The sequence below is a fragment of the Mesitornis unicolor genome, unplaced genomic scaffold (genome assembly GCF_000695765.1).
Source record: "Mesitornis unicolor isolate BGI_N332 unplaced genomic scaffold, ASM69576v1 scaffold14153, whole genome shotgun sequence".
Taxonomy (NCBI): domain Eukaryota; kingdom Metazoa; phylum Chordata; class Aves; order Mesitornithiformes; family Mesitornithidae; genus Mesitornis; species Mesitornis unicolor.
In genome coordinates, this window is record NW_010176781.1 from 1 (window position 1) to 21,697 (window position 21,697).

General features: G+C 38.9%; 1 protein-coding gene across 1 annotated transcript in view; it reads left to right on the plus strand.

Annotated features, from left to right (window-relative positions):
• Positions 1–240: 240 nt before the first annotated feature.
• LOC104538584 (nesprin-1-like) overlaps positions 241–21,697 on the plus strand; it is a gene marked incomplete at both ends in the record, with an annotated part of 75,430 nt that continues 53,973 nt past the window's right edge. The window contains 16 exon segments of the mRNA XM_010181837.1: positions 241–405; positions 1,659–1,976; positions 2,723–2,878; positions 3,527–3,697; positions 4,457–4,783; positions 6,065–6,217; positions 7,260–7,427; positions 7,693–7,869; positions 8,783–8,929; positions 10,967–11,092; positions 12,550–12,726; positions 16,129–16,394; positions 16,919–19,079; positions 19,165–19,502; positions 20,164–20,308; positions 21,288–21,506. Coding sequence (XP_010180139.1) covers positions 241–405; positions 1,659–1,976; positions 2,723–2,878; positions 3,527–3,697; positions 4,457–4,783; positions 6,065–6,217; positions 7,260–7,427; positions 7,693–7,869; positions 8,783–8,929; positions 10,967–11,092; positions 12,550–12,726; positions 16,129–16,394; positions 16,919–19,079; positions 19,165–19,502; positions 20,164–20,308; positions 21,288–21,506 — 5,214 coding nt within the window.

Genomic DNA, 21,697 nt, shown 5'->3' on the forward strand with positions numbered 1-21,697 from the left:
CCCTCTTTCCACTACTGTGGGAAGAAACTTACAGGGCAAGTATCTGTATCCCCACATTTGCTCCCTCTTTCCTTTTAACTGATCAGACCATCCTCAGAATTCAAATACTCTTGAATTCTAGGAAAGCACAGCATCAGATACAAACTTTTCACCTTGATGGAAGTCTGAGTTTTATGTTTTCTTGGTTTGATGATACACTAAGATGTATATATACATAAATGTAAATATTTTAACAAGCAGGAGGCAGTATCAAAAGCTGAAGGATTGCTTAACTTACATGAAACGTACCAAAGAAATCTGAAAGCCTTTGAAGCATGGCTGGAGAAGGAACAGGAAAAACTTGACTGTTTATTACATCTTGATGGTGATGCCCAGAAGCAGGAGGCAACACTCCGAGACTTACAGGTACATCTTGTGTGACACCCTACATAATAATAAAAAGTCCTACTTGTGAAATAACAGAATAATATTAATTGCCAGACAAAAATTGCATCTCTGTTTTGTGTCAGAAACAGCTTTGGGTTACATTATACATATAGGTACTTTGCTGCTCAAAAGTGATTTCAGTAATGTCAATGGAAACATTGTCACTCATTTCCAGGAAGAAGTGTCAGTCCTTGAATGAAATCTCCAGGCATACTAATGCTTTCTTGCAAGTACTGAGTTTGTTTTAGGTGTTGGCCTACGTCTTTTTTTGGCTGTGTTTCATAGAATCAAAAGTAGTCTTTTCATTGGGTTCTCATCTCTTATTGCTTACAGTGCAGATGCATCTTCTTTCAGGCAGTTCCAGTCATGTAGGCTAGCTCGTGTGGTGAGGTGGGAAGTCTATTACTGAAACACTTAAGTGATAGCAAAGGGTGAACCGTTAGTACTTAGGTAATTTCCCAGTTATGATCTTAAGATGACTTAAAATACTTTCATACCTTATATTGAATTATTAAAAGGTCTGTACTTCAGTTATGAAATATTTATTACTTCATTCAGGATACTGAGAAGGTCTTTGCATGATCAGGGACTCTGGATATGTGTCTTGTTATAATTGACTTTAAAAAATCTGGATTAATTCTGAAAATCTGAATATATATCCCAAATACAAACTAAGAAGACACACAACTGTATTTTGTTAAGGAAATTTCCTAGTTACATTTTCTAATAGGATTGAATCCCTTCATGCTTTCTAATCGAGTTCTAATAAGCATGAAAATGCCACACATGTCCAGGGGAGTGTATCAAAAATTATTCTGGAATGATGTCTCAAACATATTTAAAATTATGTTTTCACCTTTTTCCTTGTTTTTATACAGATTCAGTTTTAGAATCAGTCTTACAGTCTGCTTGCCACAGCTGGGAAGCTTTGAATTTAAGGCTGTACTGAATGGATTACATCCATCCCATGACAGCTCAGGCAGCTGATATTTCAGAGCTGATGATAAACTTAGCAGGAGGGGAAAGAACTTAATGTATGCTTTGTCAATAATTTTCTCCAATTCGCTTGTCAGTAATAGTGATATTCAGTTATAGAATATAATCACAGATAACTAAAGGAAATTTCTAGATAACGTAACTGCTTTTGTCTTAATTACAACCAGGGCTTTATTTTCAATGTGTGAAAGCAAGCTGTTAATGTAGGCTGTGTATCTGTAACTCTGTATTTACAGGAGCTGCAAGTCCACTGTGCAGAAGGGCAAGCATTATTGAATGCTGCTGTCCATGCCAGAGAGGAGGTGATTCCCTGGGGCATTCCTCAGATAGAAGACCGAGCCCTGGAATCCTTACGGCAGGATTGGCAAGTTTATCAGCACAGGCTTTCTGAAGCAAGAAGCCAATTAAATGCCACTGTGAGCAGATTGAGATTGATGGAGAAAAAAATTCAGAGGGTTAATGACTGGCTAACAGAACTGGAGAAAAAAGTTGCTATCAGGACTGGGAGGCAGTCTGGTAGAGCAACAAAGGAGATGCAGCTTCAACAAATGAAGGTAAAGAATATAGTTAAAGCATTCCTCAAACAAAATACCATGTGAGGTTGCCACATCAGTTCCTGGTTGCGCTGTGAAAATGACAGGGAGCATCGCAGTTAATTCAGAGGTGATGCCTAGAATGATGGGTCCAAGAGAACTTCATGCCTTCTGGGTCCAGGTTCCTCCCATTGTACTGGTAAAGGTATGACTATACTAATGTTGAAATCTCATGAGGAGATTTGGAATTACATGCTTTGTGGTGCATGAAGGCATAACTGAGGATGAGAATTGGTCCTAGAGTGGGAAAGGGTTAATGTAACAAGTAAAATGTGACCAATTGTCTTTGCTGTGCTGATGTGGTAATTCTCCTTTAGTCACTGCAAGTAGAAGACATGGTTATGAATAAACACAGGAAGCTGATTTGAAGAGATCCAAGGTTATGCTTTACAGACACCTTTAAAACTTTGGGCAAATTCTATAGGAAGTCCAGGTTGCATTTCTATTATTATTTGTGGGTGAAAAACAAACAAAGAAGAGTTGAATCTATTGTAAAGAAATGCAGTGTATATGGTATGGAAAACTTCTAGCATATTTGTTTCATTAACCTTCATCAGATTCTGGTTTATTTTCCTCTTGTAAATGCATATTTACATTCATGTATTTGTTTTCCTTTTCAATGATTACCTGACTTAGTTGCAAATACATTACCATTGTGTTTAAGATGTTGAATCAGTCATATAAGCTGGATAATGTATTTGTTGTAGAAGTGGCATGAAGAAATTACAATCTACAAAGATGATGTGGAGGAAGTTGGGGTGTTGGCTCAGCAAATACTAGAGGAAAGTCTCACTGCAAGTAGAATGGGATGCCAGGCTACGCAGCTCACATCTCGCTACCAAAATCTTCTTCTTCAAGTCTTGGTAAGTAATGAAAATTAAGACACAAGTATAAACAAACTTTGCTATTTAGACTCTTACCAGAGTTTGTTCATTACTGTAGACTCAGTAATATAATATTCACATATATATATGTAGATTTCACTGAACTTAACTGTATTAGAGAACTAATAGGGATAATGCTCTTTCAAAAATATACAGTATTAATCAGATATTATTACTGTCTTTTTTTTTTTTTTTGCAGTTTCAGAAGAGAAATTCTGAATTCAGTATGTTAGAATACCAAACAACCTCTAGAGAAATGTTTTCAGGTTATCACTGAAACACATAGGTACAAGGAAAATTTGAATTGATAGGGTACAGTCTTCAGGTCACTTTAAGTAGTAAGTGTCTCATAGTCACAAGTCACAATTCAAATTTCAAAATATAAGTACCTTTTCAATGTTTACTGTTAACTCAGTTTTAATCTTAGTGATTGCTGTATGTACACACTGACAAGGCCCCAGTGAGAATTATCCACTAAATAGGAAAGAACTCATAGCTTCTATGTTTAATCTTAGCATATCAGGTTTTATTAATAAGTAGCGATTTATTGATATCTTTAGCCAATAGCAATGATAAACATCTTGGTGGTTCTTGTTTCCTCCCCCTACCCTACATATTTGTTTGAAGGAGCAAATAAAGTTTCTGGAAGAAGAAATACGCTGTATGGAGGAGTCAGAATTGGCTTTTAGTGCTTACACAGATTGGTATGGAGCTACTAACAAGAACTTCGGAAATGTGATCACCAAGTTTGATGTGGTTGATAAAACAGCAATGGAGAAAAAAGTGCAGAAACTAGAGGTACAGCATTCCTGAATGCAATTTATGTTTCTGGTCACTAAAAAGATGCTATATTTTAAAAAGCATTTTAGCTGCTCAAAATTCTGGCTTCATGTTGCCCAGAGAAGCTAACAGGATAAAGAACGCACAGTACAATACTTTCTGTTCTCATGTCATACACACATTAGATCACAGTTTGGTTGTTGAGGTTATGAATGGTGTTGAATAATATAATCCTGTCGTTCCATAAGGCATGTTGATATGTGTTTTGTTTTAGGTTAAAACTTAACACAGATTCCCATTACGAGGCATCCTGTCATGCATATTTTATACCAGTATGCACTGTGGCAAGAAATACTTCCTATTTGTCCTCATTGAAATAACTCCGTAGTAAATTTATATTAGAGTTGTAGATGAGTTTTTCATATGTCCTGTAGCTTAAACTTAATATGCTAAGGGAAACTGTCATCTCTTGCAGCAGATCTTGGAGTACGGATCCTCTCCTGATAGTCCTTAGTTTCTGTGTTAATCTTCACAAGTCCAGAGCAGAAGAGAACTATCTGCTTTCTCTGCTTCCTTCCGGTTTACCACACCTTAACTCCAGTCAATTTTGTGATGAAAATTCCATTCAATTTCTGTAACAATTCCTTCTGTGTCCTTAGGAAAATTTAAAAAAACAATTAGTTAGCCTCTCACTAATAACAGAACTAGAGTGAATAATGATTTTCAAAAAGGCAACAGTTTGCATATGTTTTCTGTTAATCAACCCTTCCTCCACAGCTGCTATTGAGTGATATGGACATAGGCCACAGTTTACTGAAATCTGCCCGTGAGAAGGGGCAGCGAGCTATAAAGTACATGGAAGAAAATGAAGTTGATGAATTAAGAAAAGAGATTGGAGATCATGTGGAACAGCTTGAAGAGCTGGCTGGCTCCATCAGGAAAGAGCACATGACTTCAGAGAAGTGTCTTCAGTTGGCAAAGGAGTTCTCGGACAAGTACAAGACACAGACTCAGTGGCTTACAGAGTACCAAGCCATGTTACATGTTCCAGTGGAGCCAAAGAGTGAACTCTATGAGAAGAAGGCCCAGTTGTCCAAATACAAGGTGAAAAAGGGTTATATCATTGTATTACTGAATTGATTTTGATCTAGTGACTCAAAATATGTCCTCTGATCAAGGTGTCTGTTCAAGTTTCCTCAATAGATGTATGCGGTATCTGTTCTGCATATCCAGATCAGCATCAAAGTGAAATGATGCACAATACCTGCATCTACAAACACAGAGTGAGCACCTGGATTTGAATTGTGAATGTCTTAGGGCTTCCACATCTGAAAATTTCCTGTTATGGAGCAGATTTTTCTATGAGAAACATATGAGTGATTCCACTGATACCAGCAGGGTTAACTGCTGTTTAAGCAAGGATGGGAATGAGTTGGTCTTTCTTTGTTGTATACATCGCCTCTGTTTACATAGGCTTAATCAGCTTTCTGGTTAAAGCTGGATGTCCCAGCTCAACTGACATCTAAGACTGCTGCTGTGGCCTTCTGGTTTTAGTTAGGATTTTAATGAAGTGGGTTTGTTTTTTCCAGTCATAACAATAAGTAGAAAAAATGACAACAAACTCCATTACTTCTTTTAATGATATTTTTTGTAAAATACTCAAGGATTAGAGTTGTTTCTTAAGATGTGTGCTGTGTCTGGCTAGGATGGAGCTAACTCTCCTCATAGCAGTCCATATAGTGCTGTGCTTTATATGTGCGGGTAAAACAGTGTTGCTAACAAACCAATGTTTTGGCTATTGCTGAGCAGTACCTGCATGGCTTCAAGGCTTTCTCTCTGAAACTGCCCATTACCTTCCACCAGCTTCAATACTCAGAAGTCATACATCATAGCTGTGTGCGCTGGGGAGATAGTATTTACTGTCACTTGATAGATGCTGCCATGCCAGTGACACAGTGACATTGTGCCAGATCAGATTGCATACTCTTGAGAGTACAGTGTTGTGCACTCCTCTGCTTGCTATCTCATTAAGGGGATGGCTTTGGTGATACTTTCCCACCTATTTGGAGAATCTGTTCCTCTGAGCAAGTTTTATCCCTAGCATTTGCCCCTTCACACGTATTAACTCCTGTTCCTTCACCAGCTCCAGATCATCAGCTGTGCTGCTATCTGCTCACAAAAGGAGCAATTGCTTTTAGATGGTTGCAAAGTTGTTGTATCAGGTCATGGCTGAGAAACAGTCTTGTACTGGTAGCAAAGCTCTTCTTATCTGGAAAGGATGATTCATACCATGATAGAAGGCTGTGCTTCACATCAAAGGGAAGTTAGTAAAATAGCTCTGTAGTGTTCAATACATATATATTGTAATTCTTGCTTGCATTGTAGTCCATACAGCAGACTGTTCTGTCCCATGAGCCTTCAATAAAATCAGTGACTGAAAAGGGAGAAGCACTTTTTGATCTGGTGAATGATGTGACTCTAAAGAACAACATTCAAGACCTTCAGAGCAGTTACCAGGAGCTCTGCAGCACAACAAAGGTAAAAAGTCAGGAAGAAAACTGTAGGTTCTTTCAATCTTCCATGTTTTTCCCCCTTTTTAAGGAGCTGACTGTTTGTTTCATGCTGTCATGTCACACAGAGACAGTTAGGTTTTGTTGGCTTTTTTTGTTTGGTTGTTTTTTGGAGTTTTATTTTCATGGAGGTTTTTTTGGGGGGAGGGATGAACTGCAAGATGGATATAATTTAATTCAGCAAGGGCTTTATTAATTAACATGGATTCATTAGTCTGCATGCATGTAGTACTTCAAAAGATCTAATGCTTCTAAATAAGTCCTAAAGTATGATTATTCCTAAAGGTTTTAATAGGTTATACTCTTAACAAGGATAAGCTGTGCAAACCATGGTAGAACTTATGTTTGACCTAAGTACCTTTAATTGCCTATCCATCTACTAATAGCAGATGATTTTATTTTTTTCACAATTGATTTTTAATTTACAGACATTCTTCTGATCTGTACCACGAAACTGATGCCTGTTGCATCAGATGCAATGTTGATGACTTAAATGTAGAGAGGCTTTTGAAAAATCTTTCTTAAAAAGAGTAACTGCATTTTAACTTAATGCGTACATTCTTAATTTGCCTACCACAATCACAAGCAGTATGTACGCGCAAAGGCTGTAAGCAGCAGGGAGCCAACCGCAACATTTGTTATGTCATGTGCAGTCACTCAAAGAGCATGTAATAACTGTTTCTAAGTGAACTTAATGTCAAGTTGACAGTGTTCGTTTTCTTAAAGTAAGGAGATCCTCAGTGTTTTCCTCAGTCTTCAAAGTATAGTATTTTATCTGGAGTGAAAATACTGCTTAGTACCACAGAGTTTATTCACACAAGTAATCCCTTTGATGTCTTCCTTAACAGTCAAATCATGCAAGAGTCCCTCGCAGGATTATAGATTTAGAGGATAGCTCTCTTACTATGCTTTCAAGCTCCTCATGGTTTTTGTTTTGTTGGGGTTTTTTTAAATTATTATTATTATAGTAGTTACCTGAATATTTAATTTTGGTTACTGTGGACCTGCAGGCATACGTGGAAACCTTAGAGGTGAGAGTGAAAGAACATGAGGATTACAATAGTGATCTGCAAGAAGGGGAGAAGTGGTTGTTACATATGTCCAGCAGGCTGGTCAGCCCTGACCTCATGGAGACTAACAGTCTTGAAATAATCACTCAGCATCTAGCTAACCACAAGGTGGGTTTGATGTTCAGTACACTTCCTTAGTCTAGTAGAGCAGAATTTTTCTACATCTATGTACAGGCTTCTGACAATGATTTTACAATGAGTATACACTCTTAACAGCTTGCCTGTAACAGCGCATGGTGTCTGAGACCTTTTTTCCAAATCTGAAGACAAATTGTGTTTAAAAAAAATACAAAAAGCTTATTTAAAAAGCTGTGATGCAGAACATGTTTTAAGTTTAAATTATTTCTCCAAAAGTGTTTTATCTGTTTTTTAGGCTATCATGGAAGAAATTGCAGGATTTGAAGATCGTTTGGACAAGCTTAAGAATAAAGGCGATTACTTGATTAATCAATGCACAGAACATCTTCAAGCAAAATTTAAGCAAAATATACAAAGCCATCTTCAGGGGACAAAGGACAGCTATTCTGCCATATGTAGTACAGCCCAAAGAGTAAGTCTTGTTTCAAAAATGTTTTTATGCCATTTAAGAATAACACACATTATTGTTTCTTTAACTAGTGGAAAACTTTTTACTGTTTCAGTTTAAATTGAGCCTACAGATTACTAATGTAGTACTTCATCATTACCATGCTACAGTTGGTAGTACAGTACAGTTTCTTGTGATATAAATGTTACCTTGCAACTGGCAAAACTAGCTGCCTATCAGTTCTTCCCTTAATCTCTCCACACCCGTGCTACCTTCATGTTATACTAGCTTCTGAGCAGCTGGAGAAATTAGAACAATTCCTACTTCAAAAACTAGGGAGTACATTGCACTCTTAGTGTCAGTAGTTCACATGCATGCATACATAATGGGTTCTAATTATGTGCTAGGAAGTACTCTCTGTCTTAGTAAAAACAGAATATGGAGTTAAGAAGGGCTAGCTGGGTCATTTTGTTAATCCAATTAGGAGATTAAGGCAGCATAATCTTAAATGAACCCAGCCAAACAGAAAACAACAACAAGTAAACCACCCCCCAAAAAAACAATGCCAAAAACAAACAAACAAAAATCCAGAAGAACAAAACAAACCCCACAAAAGTAGACTTCGTGGTCAGTAAGATTTTTAGAGGTAGTTAAAACTGCATTCTAGATTGATAGCAAAACAAGAATACAGAAATAAGAGACAATGTTCTTAGTCTTCTTTTTTTTTGTCCAGAAGCCATACCTTAGATATTGTCAATTTTCTCCACAAATTAGCAGTGAGAGCTGAAGGAGCTTTCATCCCTTGGTACTTTTATGTACAAGGGCTAAAACAGCCACAGTCTTAATAATTCTGTTTTATCTGCAGTTTTCAAGGTGGGAGAAGTGAGTCAATAGGTGTTTGAAAATGTGATGACATTACAAAATTTTTATTTTAAAGGTGTACCAGAGTCTGGAACATGCACTCCAGAAGCATGTTAATCACCAGGATACCCTACAACAGTGCCAGGCTTGGCTGTCTACAGTGCAGTCAGAGCTAAAGCCAACTACCTGCCCACCTTTCAGCCTGGCAGATGCAGTTAAACAGGTAAAAATTCAGCACTTGAAAATGCTCAGTTATTCTAATTAAGGAGAGTTCAAGTAAGAGCTTTATATTAATAGACATTAGATGCTTTATCTGACCTTCTTAGAGGGCTGTGTAGCTTCATTGTTTATTCCCAGCTCCAAATTGAATACTTTGAGTGAAAAATAACAGTAGCTGAAAAATCACACAGGGCTTTTGCTAGCTCTGATTAATGCTTAGAAATAAGTTACCCAAATAAAAAGTTGGCTAATAAGATAAACTATCCCAGATACTCCATAGATGTGTTTAGCAGAGAGGTGATGTTTTTCTGCTTGTCCAATTGCTCATCTGTCTACTAACATTCTTATATGAGACCTCTTCTCACAGTACCATGGACACAGAGTCTCTTAACAGGCAATTAAATCTATTTTTCAGCCTAAGAGCATAGAACTGCCTCTAGCTCATGTTAGCCATTAAGAATGCTTTTTTTGCTTCTTGGTTATTCTTAGTAACTCAGTGTGTTTTACATAGGATTTGTACCTTGTTTTCCAATTAAACTGTGTGATACTAAAAATGCTGGAATTCAGGGCTGTCTCATCCAGCATGTGGCTTAATAGAGACCTCGAAATACTACAGATGGCAGATCTGCAAGGGTAGGGGGAGCTGGGGGATGACAGTGGGGCCAAGGGCAGCAGAGAGTGACAGTAGGGCCAGCAGGGTAGCATCTTCTCAGTGATACGCAGACCTGCAGCACACGGGTGAGGAGAGCAGAGTTCCCCTGGTGTCAGCCACCATCTGGTGATCACCAGGCAAATCTGTAGTGATGAGGCCAGTCCCAGGTGAAGGCAGGAGGTCTGGGCAGCAAGACAAAGCCAGGAGGATCAGCCTGGATGCACCTATAGTGTAGCTCAGGTGAGGTCCATAGGTGGGTGAGGACCTTAGCTTACATGCATCTCTCAAGCAAAGGAGAAGACTTCTGAATACTTTTCCATTGCTCAGATCCCATCTGGGCCGAGTCAGGGCTGGTCCTGGGCACGAGCAGTCAAACCCCAAGTAGAGTTGAAAATAGATTGCAGAGCCCTTTGGTGCACTGAGAGCCCTGACCATCCCTGAGGAACTTGAGTACTATTCCTGTGCTTAACTGTTCTCAGTGTGAAATATAGTTTCACTCATATCTAGGAAGAATTTCCTCATTGCAGCTTGTCACTTTTCCATCTTGTCTTTTTTTGGCTCATCTTGGCAAAGAGTTTGGCTCTGTCTTCTCAGTACTGGCCACACCTGACCTCTACCATTTTAAGTAATGGCAGACCACAGTTAGCAACTTTTCACCAGACTGAACAAACCCATGTCCTTCAGACCTACACAAATGCCACGTACTACAGCCCTCTTTCCCCCAGCCCTTTGCTGGACTTGCACCAGTTTACCAATATCTGTTCTATGAAGGAAGAGGGAAACTGGGTCAGATTCACCAGGTACAGCCTGATAAGTGTACGTACAGGAGAATAATTGCTTTCCACAGCTTCCTGTATGCATTCTTGCTAATAAGGTAATTCGGGGTTGCCACAAGGGCACACTGTTGTTCGGTTCAACTTTTTGCCTTCAAGGACCCACCACTAGTCCTGTTGATTAGGTGGTGTCTCACCCCTCCTCTCTGGGAATCTAGGAGGTATGTTATTGCTCTGCTTGTCAACACTAATATCATAATTTTATTTGGGGATGAGGAAACTATTAACAAGGAGAGGGGTGCTCCTGAGGGCAATGTCGAGAGCAAGAACCCTCAACAACGTCATATTGTCTGTTCTTGGCAATCATAGATACTTATTTATAAAGAAATTAGCTAGGTAATGCATATATCACTAAGTGTTTTGATAATTGGAAGATCATAAAGACTGTTTCCCATAATTGTGATACAGCAGCCTTACCTAATAAAATAGTGTATGTCTGCATTTCATCTTTCTGGAAATAATAAGCTTAAGTGAAAATACTAAAATGCATAATTACAATGAAATAAGAGATTATTTCCACAGTCTCAGAGTTTATTTGAGGATTGTCTTCCTTCAGGTAAAATATTTCCGGGCTCTGCAGGAGCAGGCCAATACATACTTGGATCTTCTGTGCTCCATGTGTGATCTGTCAGATGCCACAGTGAAGAGTACAGCAACAGATATTCAACAAACAAAACAAACGGTACAAGATAACAGCAACAACCTACTTTTAATCCTATTTAGAGCTTTAACTGCCTTGATCTGTCCTCTCTTAAAAAGGTCATATTGGGTAATGGTTTAAAGAAATGTCTTCTTACTTTCATCTAAAGTATTTCTTTTAGAAATAGTTTTATCTTTCTTTTTCTGCTTTTTTTTCTTCTTTTTTTTTTAATTAAATCCACAGATTGCCATCCTGGTATGTTGCTAAAGGTACTTGGGCAATGTTACAAGATGTTGGTCTAAAGCCGCACAAATAACATTCTGTGGAATAAAATCAGATCCAAATTATTTGTTTTCATAAAACACAATTACATCTATTCGTCTTTGTATTTTATGGAAGCTTCAACATATTTTAGTGTTATTATATATATTTATTCATCACTAGACTGATGTTTTTATTAGGGTATACTAATATATTAATTATAATCATGATAAAAAATTATGATGGTTCAATTCATAAATCGGAGTCCATCTATTTCAGCATATGAATTTATAAAAGTATACCTCAGTTTTAATTTCTAAAGTAACTTAATGCTTGGTTTTGGAATGTGAACATATGTTATTTGAAAAGAAACATTATGAGCATTCCTGGTTTTGTAACCATGAAAAATTTCATTTCACATGCAGCCAAACTTGTTTTGAAACTACTTATACCAAGAGTAAAAAACTAATATATACAGTAACAGCATTCTATACCAGAGAAGCAAATTCTAAAAATCCAAATAATCCATAAAAAAGGCAGTCCAAATATTGACCATCTAAAAAGCATCCCAAACATGAGAATAAGATTCTCCTTTCATGTATAAAGCAGTGAAACATTTTTAAGCAATCACAGATGGTACAGTGCTGTGATATGTTAAGCTGGCTGAGTGTCTAAACCTTAAAGGCGCCCTACTCCTGTATTTGGAGCACAAGAAGCTGTGTGACTATTGGTTTAAGGTCACTGATGGGCTCAGGTCCGGTAAGCATTCTTCTTATTGGCATTTTATAAAAGGCATATAGGCAAGATAATTGGGCTAAGCGAATTAAAGGCAAGTTTTTAGTTTAAGCTTTTTTTTTTTTTAATATCATTATGAAGACATGGAGGGCACAGTCGAGCAGTATTCTTGCCATGCAATAGACTAATCATACAGTTAATTTAAGCTTTAAGAGAAGACTGAGAACACTTTGAAATACACACTTATAGACATACTTGCTTCTCTCAAGGGTGAATGGTAAGATTTTTTTTCCCACAGCTTTCTTTGATAAATTTGCTTTTTATATCTTAACAGGTTTAACATTTTTTAAGAGCCTTTGTGTGGCTAATACTAGCCCCTTCAGAAGCTAGTGAAGAAATTTGCTGTTTGTACAGTATTGTACTGAGAGTAATAATGGTATTCATCCTCCCTTCTCCAAAAATAGCTACATTAAAGCATTCCTACACTGCTTCTTTTCTTCTAGATTGAGCAACAGATAATGTACTCTCAGTATTTGGCTCAAGGGTGGGAAGAGATCAAACAAATGAAAGCTGAGCTCTGGATATATTTCCAGGATGCAGATCAACAATTACAGAATTTGAAAAGGAGACGGGCAGAGTTGGAGCTAAACATTGCCCAGAATATGGTACTCCAGGTTAAGGTAAGGAGTTTTTGAGTTAAGAGCAGAAGGTAAGGAAGAAGTTCATCCAGTGGCTGATACAATAATTCATGTTACATCCACGTATTGCATAGAATTGTTAACATGTTCTAAGCAAGAGCAGAGAAGACACATGAAAGACGGTTTCCTTGTTGATGCTACAGGGTGAAACAGAAAGCAGAACTCTGTACTTTAGTATTTTCTTGACTTTGTTTTTTTTAACAGAAGACAGTTTTCAACGTACTGTTCTGATTTGCCTTCACTCTTAATAGGCTGATTGGTGATTACAGTGGACCTGAAGACAAAATCTGCAATTTGTGCTTACTAAGTTATTTGATTCCAATACTTCTAAATTATTTAGATCTATTTCAAAATTAGTCTAGGAAACTATTCGATGTTGCTGGACTCTGAAAACCACTGGAGAAATAGATATAGAAATCCAATTTAATTTACCCTAAATAGTGAGACAAATGCCTTCAGAACTTCACTCATTCATTTACAGATGAGAGACTTTTATTGCCATTCTGCACATATCACATCAGAATAGTAACAAGAAGAAACAGGAAAACAGATTATTTCTTTGATAAATGATGAAATGCTTGGGTTTTGCATTTTTGGTCTAGACTTTTCTTGTATTCTTTTTCTCAGGAATTAGGTGTCAGGAGTTAGGTGAAAAGTAGACAGCACTTCCTCCTCATATCCGTTCTGCACAAGTGTTTGAACAAAGTCATAGCCCTTGAAAATACCTCAGCACAATGTGGACTGAAAGCTGTTACACTAGCTATCATTGGAGTCCAGGAAGAAGCAGGAGTCTGTATTTCTTCACTAGTTCAGTCAGGAACTTTGCATTATTATATAAGGCAAGAACCTGCTGTACTGTCAGATGTGGCATAATCTGTACTTATTCCTTGACTTTGCCCTGGTAATTGAAGATGCCTAGCTCCATTTGAAATGGTCACAAAGAGGAATGAGGCAGAGCTGGGAAATAGCATCTTTTCTCCAGAACCCCTACCAGCCTTCAGTGAAAACGCATCATCTCAGCAAGGTGCTGGAGATGGGCATGGTTGTTTAGTCACAATTACTGGAACTAGAATTTGGGAAAAGATTGTATTTACACAATTACCTAGGCAGTGTGTAACTGCTGAAAAGTATTTGGTTAGCTTTAATTGGTGGAATTTTGTGTATTTTTATGGGGTTTTCTGTGACTTCTTATTCAGTAAGAAATGTGTGTGTGCAGATGGACTCTCTTAGAATCACAGAATGTGTTGGGTTGGAAGGGACCTTTAAAGGTCATCTAGTCCAGCCCCCCTGCAGCGAGCAGGGACATCTTTAACTAGATCAGGTTGCTCAGAGCCCCATCAAGCCTGGCCTTGAATGTCTCCAGGGATGGGGCCTCTACTGCCTCACTGGGCAACCTGTTCCATTGTTTCACCACCCTCATAATGAAGAACGTCTTCCCAATATCTAATCTAAATCTACCCTGCTCTAGTTTAAAAACATTACCCCTTGTCCTATTGCTACATAACCTTGTAAACTATCCCTCCTCGTCTTTCTTGTAGGCCTCCTTATGGCCTCAGAAGGCCACCATAAGGTCTCCCTGCAGCCTTCTCTTCTCCAGGCTGAACAATCCCAGCTCTCTCAGCCTGTCCTCATAGGAGAGGTGCTTCAGTCCTCTGATAATATTTTTGTGGCCTTTCTCTGGACCTGCCCCAACAATTTCATGTCCTTCTTGTATTGAGGGCTCCAGAGCTGGACACAGTACTCCAGGTGAGGTCTCACTAGAGCAGAGTGGAGGGGCAGAATCGCCTCCCTTGATCTGCTGGACACACTTCTTTTGATGCAGCCCAGGATGCGATTGGCTGCCTGGACTGTGAACATGCATTGTTGGCTCATGTCCACCAGTACCCGCGAATCCTTTTCCGCAGGGCTGCTTTCTATCACATCATCCCCAGCCTGTACTAATAATAGTGTTTACCACTACCCGGGTGCAGGACTTTGCACTTGGCCTTGTTGAACCTTGTGAGGTTCACATGGGCCCACCTCTTCAGTTTGTCTAGGTTCCTTTGGATGACATATCATCCTTTTGGCATGTTAACTGCACCACTTAGCTTAGTATCATCTGCAGACTTGTGGAAGGTTCCCTTGATCTCACTGTCTTATGTCATTGATGAAGATACTAAACAGCACTCATCCCAGTATGGACCCCTGAAGGACACCACTTGTCACTCATCTCCATCTGAATGTTGAGCCATTGACCGCTACCTTCTGGAAGCTACCGTCCAACCAATTCCTTATCCGCTGAATGGTCCACCCGTCAAATCTGTATCTTTCCAACAGAGAGAAAGATGTTTTGGGGGACCATGTCAAAGGCCTTGCAGAAATCCAGATAGATGACATCCTTTGCTTTTCCCTTGTCCACTGATGCAGTTACCCCATTGTAGAAAGTCACTAGGTTGGTCAGGTAGGACTTGCCCCTAGTAAAGCCATGCTGGCTGTCTCAAATCACCTCCCTGTCCTCCATGTGCCTTATCAGAGCTTCTAGGAGGATCTGTTCCATGATTTTCCTAGGCACAGAGGTGAGGCTGACAGATCGGTAGTTCCCAGGGTCTCCTTTCTATCTTTCTTAAAAATGGGTGTGATGTTTCCCTTCTTCCAGTTACCAGGGACTTCACCTGACTGCCATGACTTTTTAACATATCATGGAGAATGGCTTGGCAACTACATCAGCAAAGTCCATTAGGACTCTGGGATGCATCTCGTCAGGTCCCATAGGTTATGTAACGTTCGGGTTCCTCAGGTGGTCACGAACCTTGTCTTCGCTTACAGTAAGAGGGACATTTTATTTACTAGCATTTATTAACTCAAGTAGCAATCATACATACATACATAATCATTAGCTTTGTTTCAATAATAACAGTGATAATTGTCGCTATTATAGAAATAGGAATAAAACAAAGTATGGATATGGAGGCTCACTGACTCATAGACTCTGCTTCCTATTTTTAGTCTAATGAAAAGGTAAAGAAAAAATCTAGAAATAGTGCTAGCAAAATGAATTGTCATGAGACCCGGACTGTCTTGGATATTTTAGCATAACATGGGAGCTGCGCTAGTCTAGAGGCCTGGAGAACAATGTGTGACTTGATCGTGCTTTCTGTTAATCACTGGTACTTGGAAACTGCTCTGGTTTGCTTTCACATCTATAACCAACCTGTCCTGACCTGAGAAGAAGAGAAGAAAGTTTACAAGAAGGGAAGAGGCACTTCTTCCAATTTACATCTGCACAGCATTTGCATAAGCAGATAATTAGTGCTTACACAATTTACTTGAGAGTTTTTATTTGAATTCCATCTTACCATTTTTAGTAGGTACCAACATACTGATTTTGACTTGTATTTCTTTCAGGAATTCAGTCAGAAGTTGCAGTCTAAGCAGTCAGCTCTTACCTCTGTGACTGAGAAGATGAACAAACTAACTCAAGGACAGGAATCACCTGAACACAAGGAAACAGGAGAGCTAAGCAACCAATGGTTTGATCTATGCCTTCAGGCACACAGTTTGCTCTTACAGAGGGAGGAGGATCTGCAGAGGACAGGGGATTACCATGATCATATGAACGTAGTTGAAGTTTTCTTGGAAGAATTCACAAAAGAGTGGGACAATGTGGCTAGGTAAGAAAGGTGTAGCACGCACAAAGCTGACTTAGTGCATATAAGCTGAAAGAGCTGTTTACAGAGTGTCTTTTAGTTCTACCCATTAAAAGTCCATTTTTCCATGCTAAATTAAAAGCAGAGGTCCCTTATTAATTTTAGGATAATTACTTGTATTGAAATAAAGAGTGGGAAGACAGATTTTCAGCATTTGTCTTTAAGGCAAGTACTTGTTGGAGCAAGATTCACTTCAACCTCAGTACTTGGTCTTATGTGCGGTATAATCAGTATACTCTAGTATTCATGTTAATTTGTACAGTCAGCCTGATGACCACATTGTAGATGAAAGGGAGAGCAATAAAAATATTTAACTTTTACATTAATATTTAAGACTGCTACCTTCAAAATAATCTGAAAACTGTGGGTATTTATATCATATCAAGTCCAGTATATAGTGGGCTTATAAGTCATCCTGACATCTTTTAAAAGTCTGTCCTGAGGTATCATCTAACAATTAATTTCTGTCCTATCCATTTTGATAACAGATCTGATGCTGAAAGTACAAATGCGCACCTTGAAGCTTTGCAAAAATTGGCACTGGCACTACAGGAAAGGAGATTTGCTCTGGAAGATTTGAAAGACCAGAAACAGAAGATGATAGAACATCTGAATCTCGATGACAAAGAATTAGTAAAGGAGCAATTTGGTCATTTTGAGCAACGCTGGACTCAGCTGGAAGACCTTGTCAAAAGAAAAATTCAGGTTTCAGTTTCAACCTTAGAAGAGCTGAGTTTGGTGCATTCCAAATTTCAGGAACTAATGGAATGGGCAGAGGAGCAGCAACCTAGTATCTTAGAGGCACTTAAACAGAGCCCTCCTCCAGATTTGGCTCAGAGTCTTCTCATGGATCATCTTACCATTTGCAGTGAGCTTGAAGCCAAACAGCTTGTTCTGAAGATGCTTGTGAAGGATGCTGACAGAGTGATGACCAACCTAGGGCTGAATGAAAGGCAGGAGCTGCAGAAAGCACTTTCTGAAGCACAGCACCACATAGATTGTCTCAGTGATCTGGTTGGCCAGAGGAGAAAGCATCTGAATAAAGCACTGTCTGAAAAAACCCAGTTTCTTATGGCACTCTTTCAGGCTACAAACCAAATTCACCAGCATGAGAAGAAGGTGACATTTCCAGAACACATTTGTCTGTTGCCAGAAGACGTGAATAAACAGATCAGGACTTGTAAGAATGCCCAGGCTAACCTGAAGGCCTATCAAAGTGAAGTGATGGGGTTGTGGGCTCAAGGAAGGGATTTAATGAAAGAAGCAACGGAACAAGAAAAGAGTGAAGTGTTAGATAAATTGCAAGAACTACAGAATGTATATGACACTGTTTTACAAAAGTGTAACCAGAGATTATTAGAACTGGAGAAAAATATAGTTTCCAGGAAATATTTCAAAGAAGACTTGGATAAAGCTTGCCATTGGCTAAAACAAGCTGATATTGTCACATTCCCAGAAGTCAATGTAATGAATAGTAACTCTGAACTATACACACAGTTGGCAAAATATCAACAGATTCTTGAGCAGTGTCCAGAATATGAAAACCTGTTACTTGCACTACAAAGAGATGGCCAAGAAATCCTACCATCACTTAATGAAGTGGATCATTCTTATCTGGATGAAAAACTTAACATTCTCCCTCAACAATTCAATGTTGTCACTGCGCTGGCAAAAGAAAAATTATATAAGGTACAGGAAGCAATTTGTGCCAGAAAAGAGTATGCCTCTTTGATTGAGTTGACAAGTAAAGCTCTAACTGAGCTAGAAGATCAATTTATCAGCATGGACAAAGCTCTAGCTGCTGTTTTAGCCAAAGAAGCTGTGTCACTCCAGCAGGCCTACAGAGATCTCTTAGGTGAAGTGGTGAGCCTTGGTGCAGCAGTGGATGAACTAAACCAGAAGAAGGAGGCCTTTCGAAGCACTGGCCAGCCATGGCAACCAGATGAGATGTTAAGACTTGTCACACTATATCACAAGTTGAAGAGGCAAACAGAACAGAAAATCAACCTGTTGGAAGACACAATAGAAGCATTTCAGGAGCATGAGAAAATGTGTATGCAGTTTGAGGCACAACTAGATGCAGTGAAGGAGGAGCAGATTAAGATAAATGAAGAAACACTCCCAATAGAAGAAAAGTTGAAAATATACCATTCTTTGGTGGGCAGCTTGCAAGACTCGGGCAGTCTTCTGAAGCGAATAACTGAACATCTAGAAGCTCTTTCTCCTCAGCTTGACTCATCTGCATATGAGACAGCAAATCACCAAGTGCAGTCTTGGCAAGAGAAACTAAAGTCTTTGCATGCTGCCATTGGTGACACTGTGATGGAGTGTGAGAACAGACTTGTACAGAGCATAGACTTCCAGACAGAAATCCGCCGCTCACTCGACTGGTTGAGATGGGTGAAAACAGAACTTAATGGAACATTAACTTTGGACCTCACACTGCAAAGCATCCAAGAAGAAATCCGCAAGGTTCAGATATATCAGGAAGAAGTGCAGTCAAGCCTGAGAATAATGAATGCACTGAGCAATAAAGAGAAAGAGAGATATATGAGAGCAAAGGAGCTGATACCTGCTGACCTGGAAAACACTCTTGCCGAACTGACAGAGCTAGACAGTGAAGTTCAAGAAGCTATACACATGAGACAGGTTAGTGCACCCTAAGTGTCATTAGTTTCTCACTCATGTGAGTTTATGTCTTTGACCATTTGTATAATTATCCCTTTTATTTCAGGCTACCTTGAATAAATTATATAGCCTCTGTCAAAGATACTACCAAGTGATGCAGATAGCTAATGACTGGCTTGAAGATGCTCAGGAATTTCTACATTTAGCAAGAAATGGTCTTTATGTTGAGGACTCTGAGGATAACCTAAGGAACCACATTGACTTTTTCAGCACAGAAAGTCAGTTCAGTAATAATTTGAAGGAGTTACAGGGCCTTGTGTCTGAGATAGAGCCCTTTATCAAAGCCACAGCAAGAGAGCAGCTGATACAGAACGTAGCTACATTGGAGGAAAAGGCCAAAGGGGCGAAACAAGAAGCCAAAACACAGCAAGAGCAATTGCAAAGGTATATTCATCTTTTTTTTCTTTCCTTTTAACATCACCTTGTCAGTGATAAAAAAAGAGACCACAACATTAACTGGAGTTTTGTAAAATGTTTGTGCTACTAATGAGAGAAGTGGATATTGTGATTCAGAACTCTTGGGTTCTGTTTTGTCCTCTGTCACTGACTGACTAGATGTGTGATCCTGAGGGAGCTATGATAAAATTTTGAAAAGCTTGGAACAGTACTGAGAAGAAGAGTAGGGACTGATTGTCCCTTATTTCACCTGGCACAAGGGCTATGCAGAAACAAATTACATTGAAGCAGACATTTTGAACTAAAAGGCAATACTTTTTTAACCAGCATAGCTATGTTACTTATTATGCCTGAATGTTCTGGATTCCAAAAGTTTGAGTGGGTTTAAAACACAACCTAGACAAAGTCACTGAGGAAAAGTCAGTCAAGGGCTATTAAATGCCAAGTTGTGTCTGTAAGGCACCACTGAAAGTCAGGAGCGTATGCTTCTGTGTATGCTCTTTCCCAGTAATCTTTCTTTTTATTGGTAAATACTGTGTAACAGTAAAACTAAGCAGTTGCATTGAAAGCTCGGTGCAACAATATGCCTGATTGTAAAATGCTTTTATATTACATTAAATTGTTCTTTCTGGAACTATATTTGTTTAAGGTGTGCTTCTGAGTGGCAGGAGTACCAGACAGCAAGACAAAAGGTTATCGAGGTGATGAATGAGGCTGAGAAAACGTTATCTGAATTCTCGGTAGCTAAAGCTGCTTCTTCTCATGAAGCAGAAGAGAAATTGCTAACACATAAGGTAAGGTATTGAAAATTACGTTAAATCCTTTTGTTTCAGTGAAAACAAATGGATTTTGTAGGTCCCTACCTGTGACAACAGTTTTTAGATCTTTTCCTATAGTGCTTAACTGCGTCATAGCTCACCAAGAGGTGTTTTGTGTTGTGCAGAACACGTGTTATATTTGTGGCGTGACTGGGACAGGTATTTTTAACCACTTTTCAGCTTAATGTCTGTCTATGTGCCTATGACTGTAGAGAATTGGAAGGAACCAGGAGGATCCCAAAAGCTTTGGGTGTGTAAGTCCCAAAATTGTGTACCCTATAAGAAATTCAAATCAACAGAAACATCCATCTACTTTAGATCATGTGGAATAGTTTTACTAGGACAATAGTTTTACCTCTTGTTTAGTGTAAAAGAAAGAAATATAACTTAAAAGAATTACTGTCTCCTTTAGCATTTAGGGTGCTTATCTGTTGTCTTAATATAGGCAGTTAGTGACATTTCAGACATCTTCCTCGTCTTCAGTTGTGTCTCTGAAGGCAGAAATCTCCCCTAAGAGTAATGTAATGTTTGCCAGTTTCATGAGAATATGCTGATGCCCTTGGACATCTAAAATGGTATTGGACATAAACATGACATAAATGTATGCTTCAACACCTGAGTTGCTTCTTGCATTTTTAGACTCTCGTAGAGAGTTAGCCTTTGCTATGTGAAGACTCCTGAACACTCATTTCCATCCCTTTTGATGGATTAGCAACGAACAGAAAATCTGATTACACCAGATTGCTGCTGCTTCCAGAGAGTTGCATTTTGGACCAGGTCCCTCAAGCAGCTGTAGCTAATATATTGTGTATGAAAAATAAAGTTCAACCTAACAACCTCACTCAGAATAGAGTACTGCCCTTATCTGCAGCGGACGGAAGCGGCTCGTCTGCTTGAGTGTTGAATAGTTATGAGTTGTAAAAGAGAAAACAGTGCTTATTTTTTGCCTTTTCAGACTCTTGTGTCTGTAGTGAATTCTTTCCATGAGAAGATCACAGATCTAGAAGAAAAGGCTTCACAGCTGGATAAAGTTAGCAATGATGCCAGTAAGGCAACTATAAGTAGATCCATGACAACAGTTTGGCAGCGCTGGACGCGGCTCCGGAATGTAGCCCAAGAACAAGAGAAAATTTTGGAAGATGCAGTGCAGGAATGGAAGGACTTTAATGATAAGGTAATTTCTGGGTTTGGTAACTCCTTTTTTCAGCTGTTCATAAGTTTTCACTTATTGTACTGCCTTATTAATCATCTTAAGGTAGAGAAAGATGATAACAGGAATCACAGTGATTTTTCTCAGGTAACAGCAAAAAAAAAAAACCAGCCAAGGAAGACCTAGGTTTAGAACCACTGTCTCTGAGGTTTGCG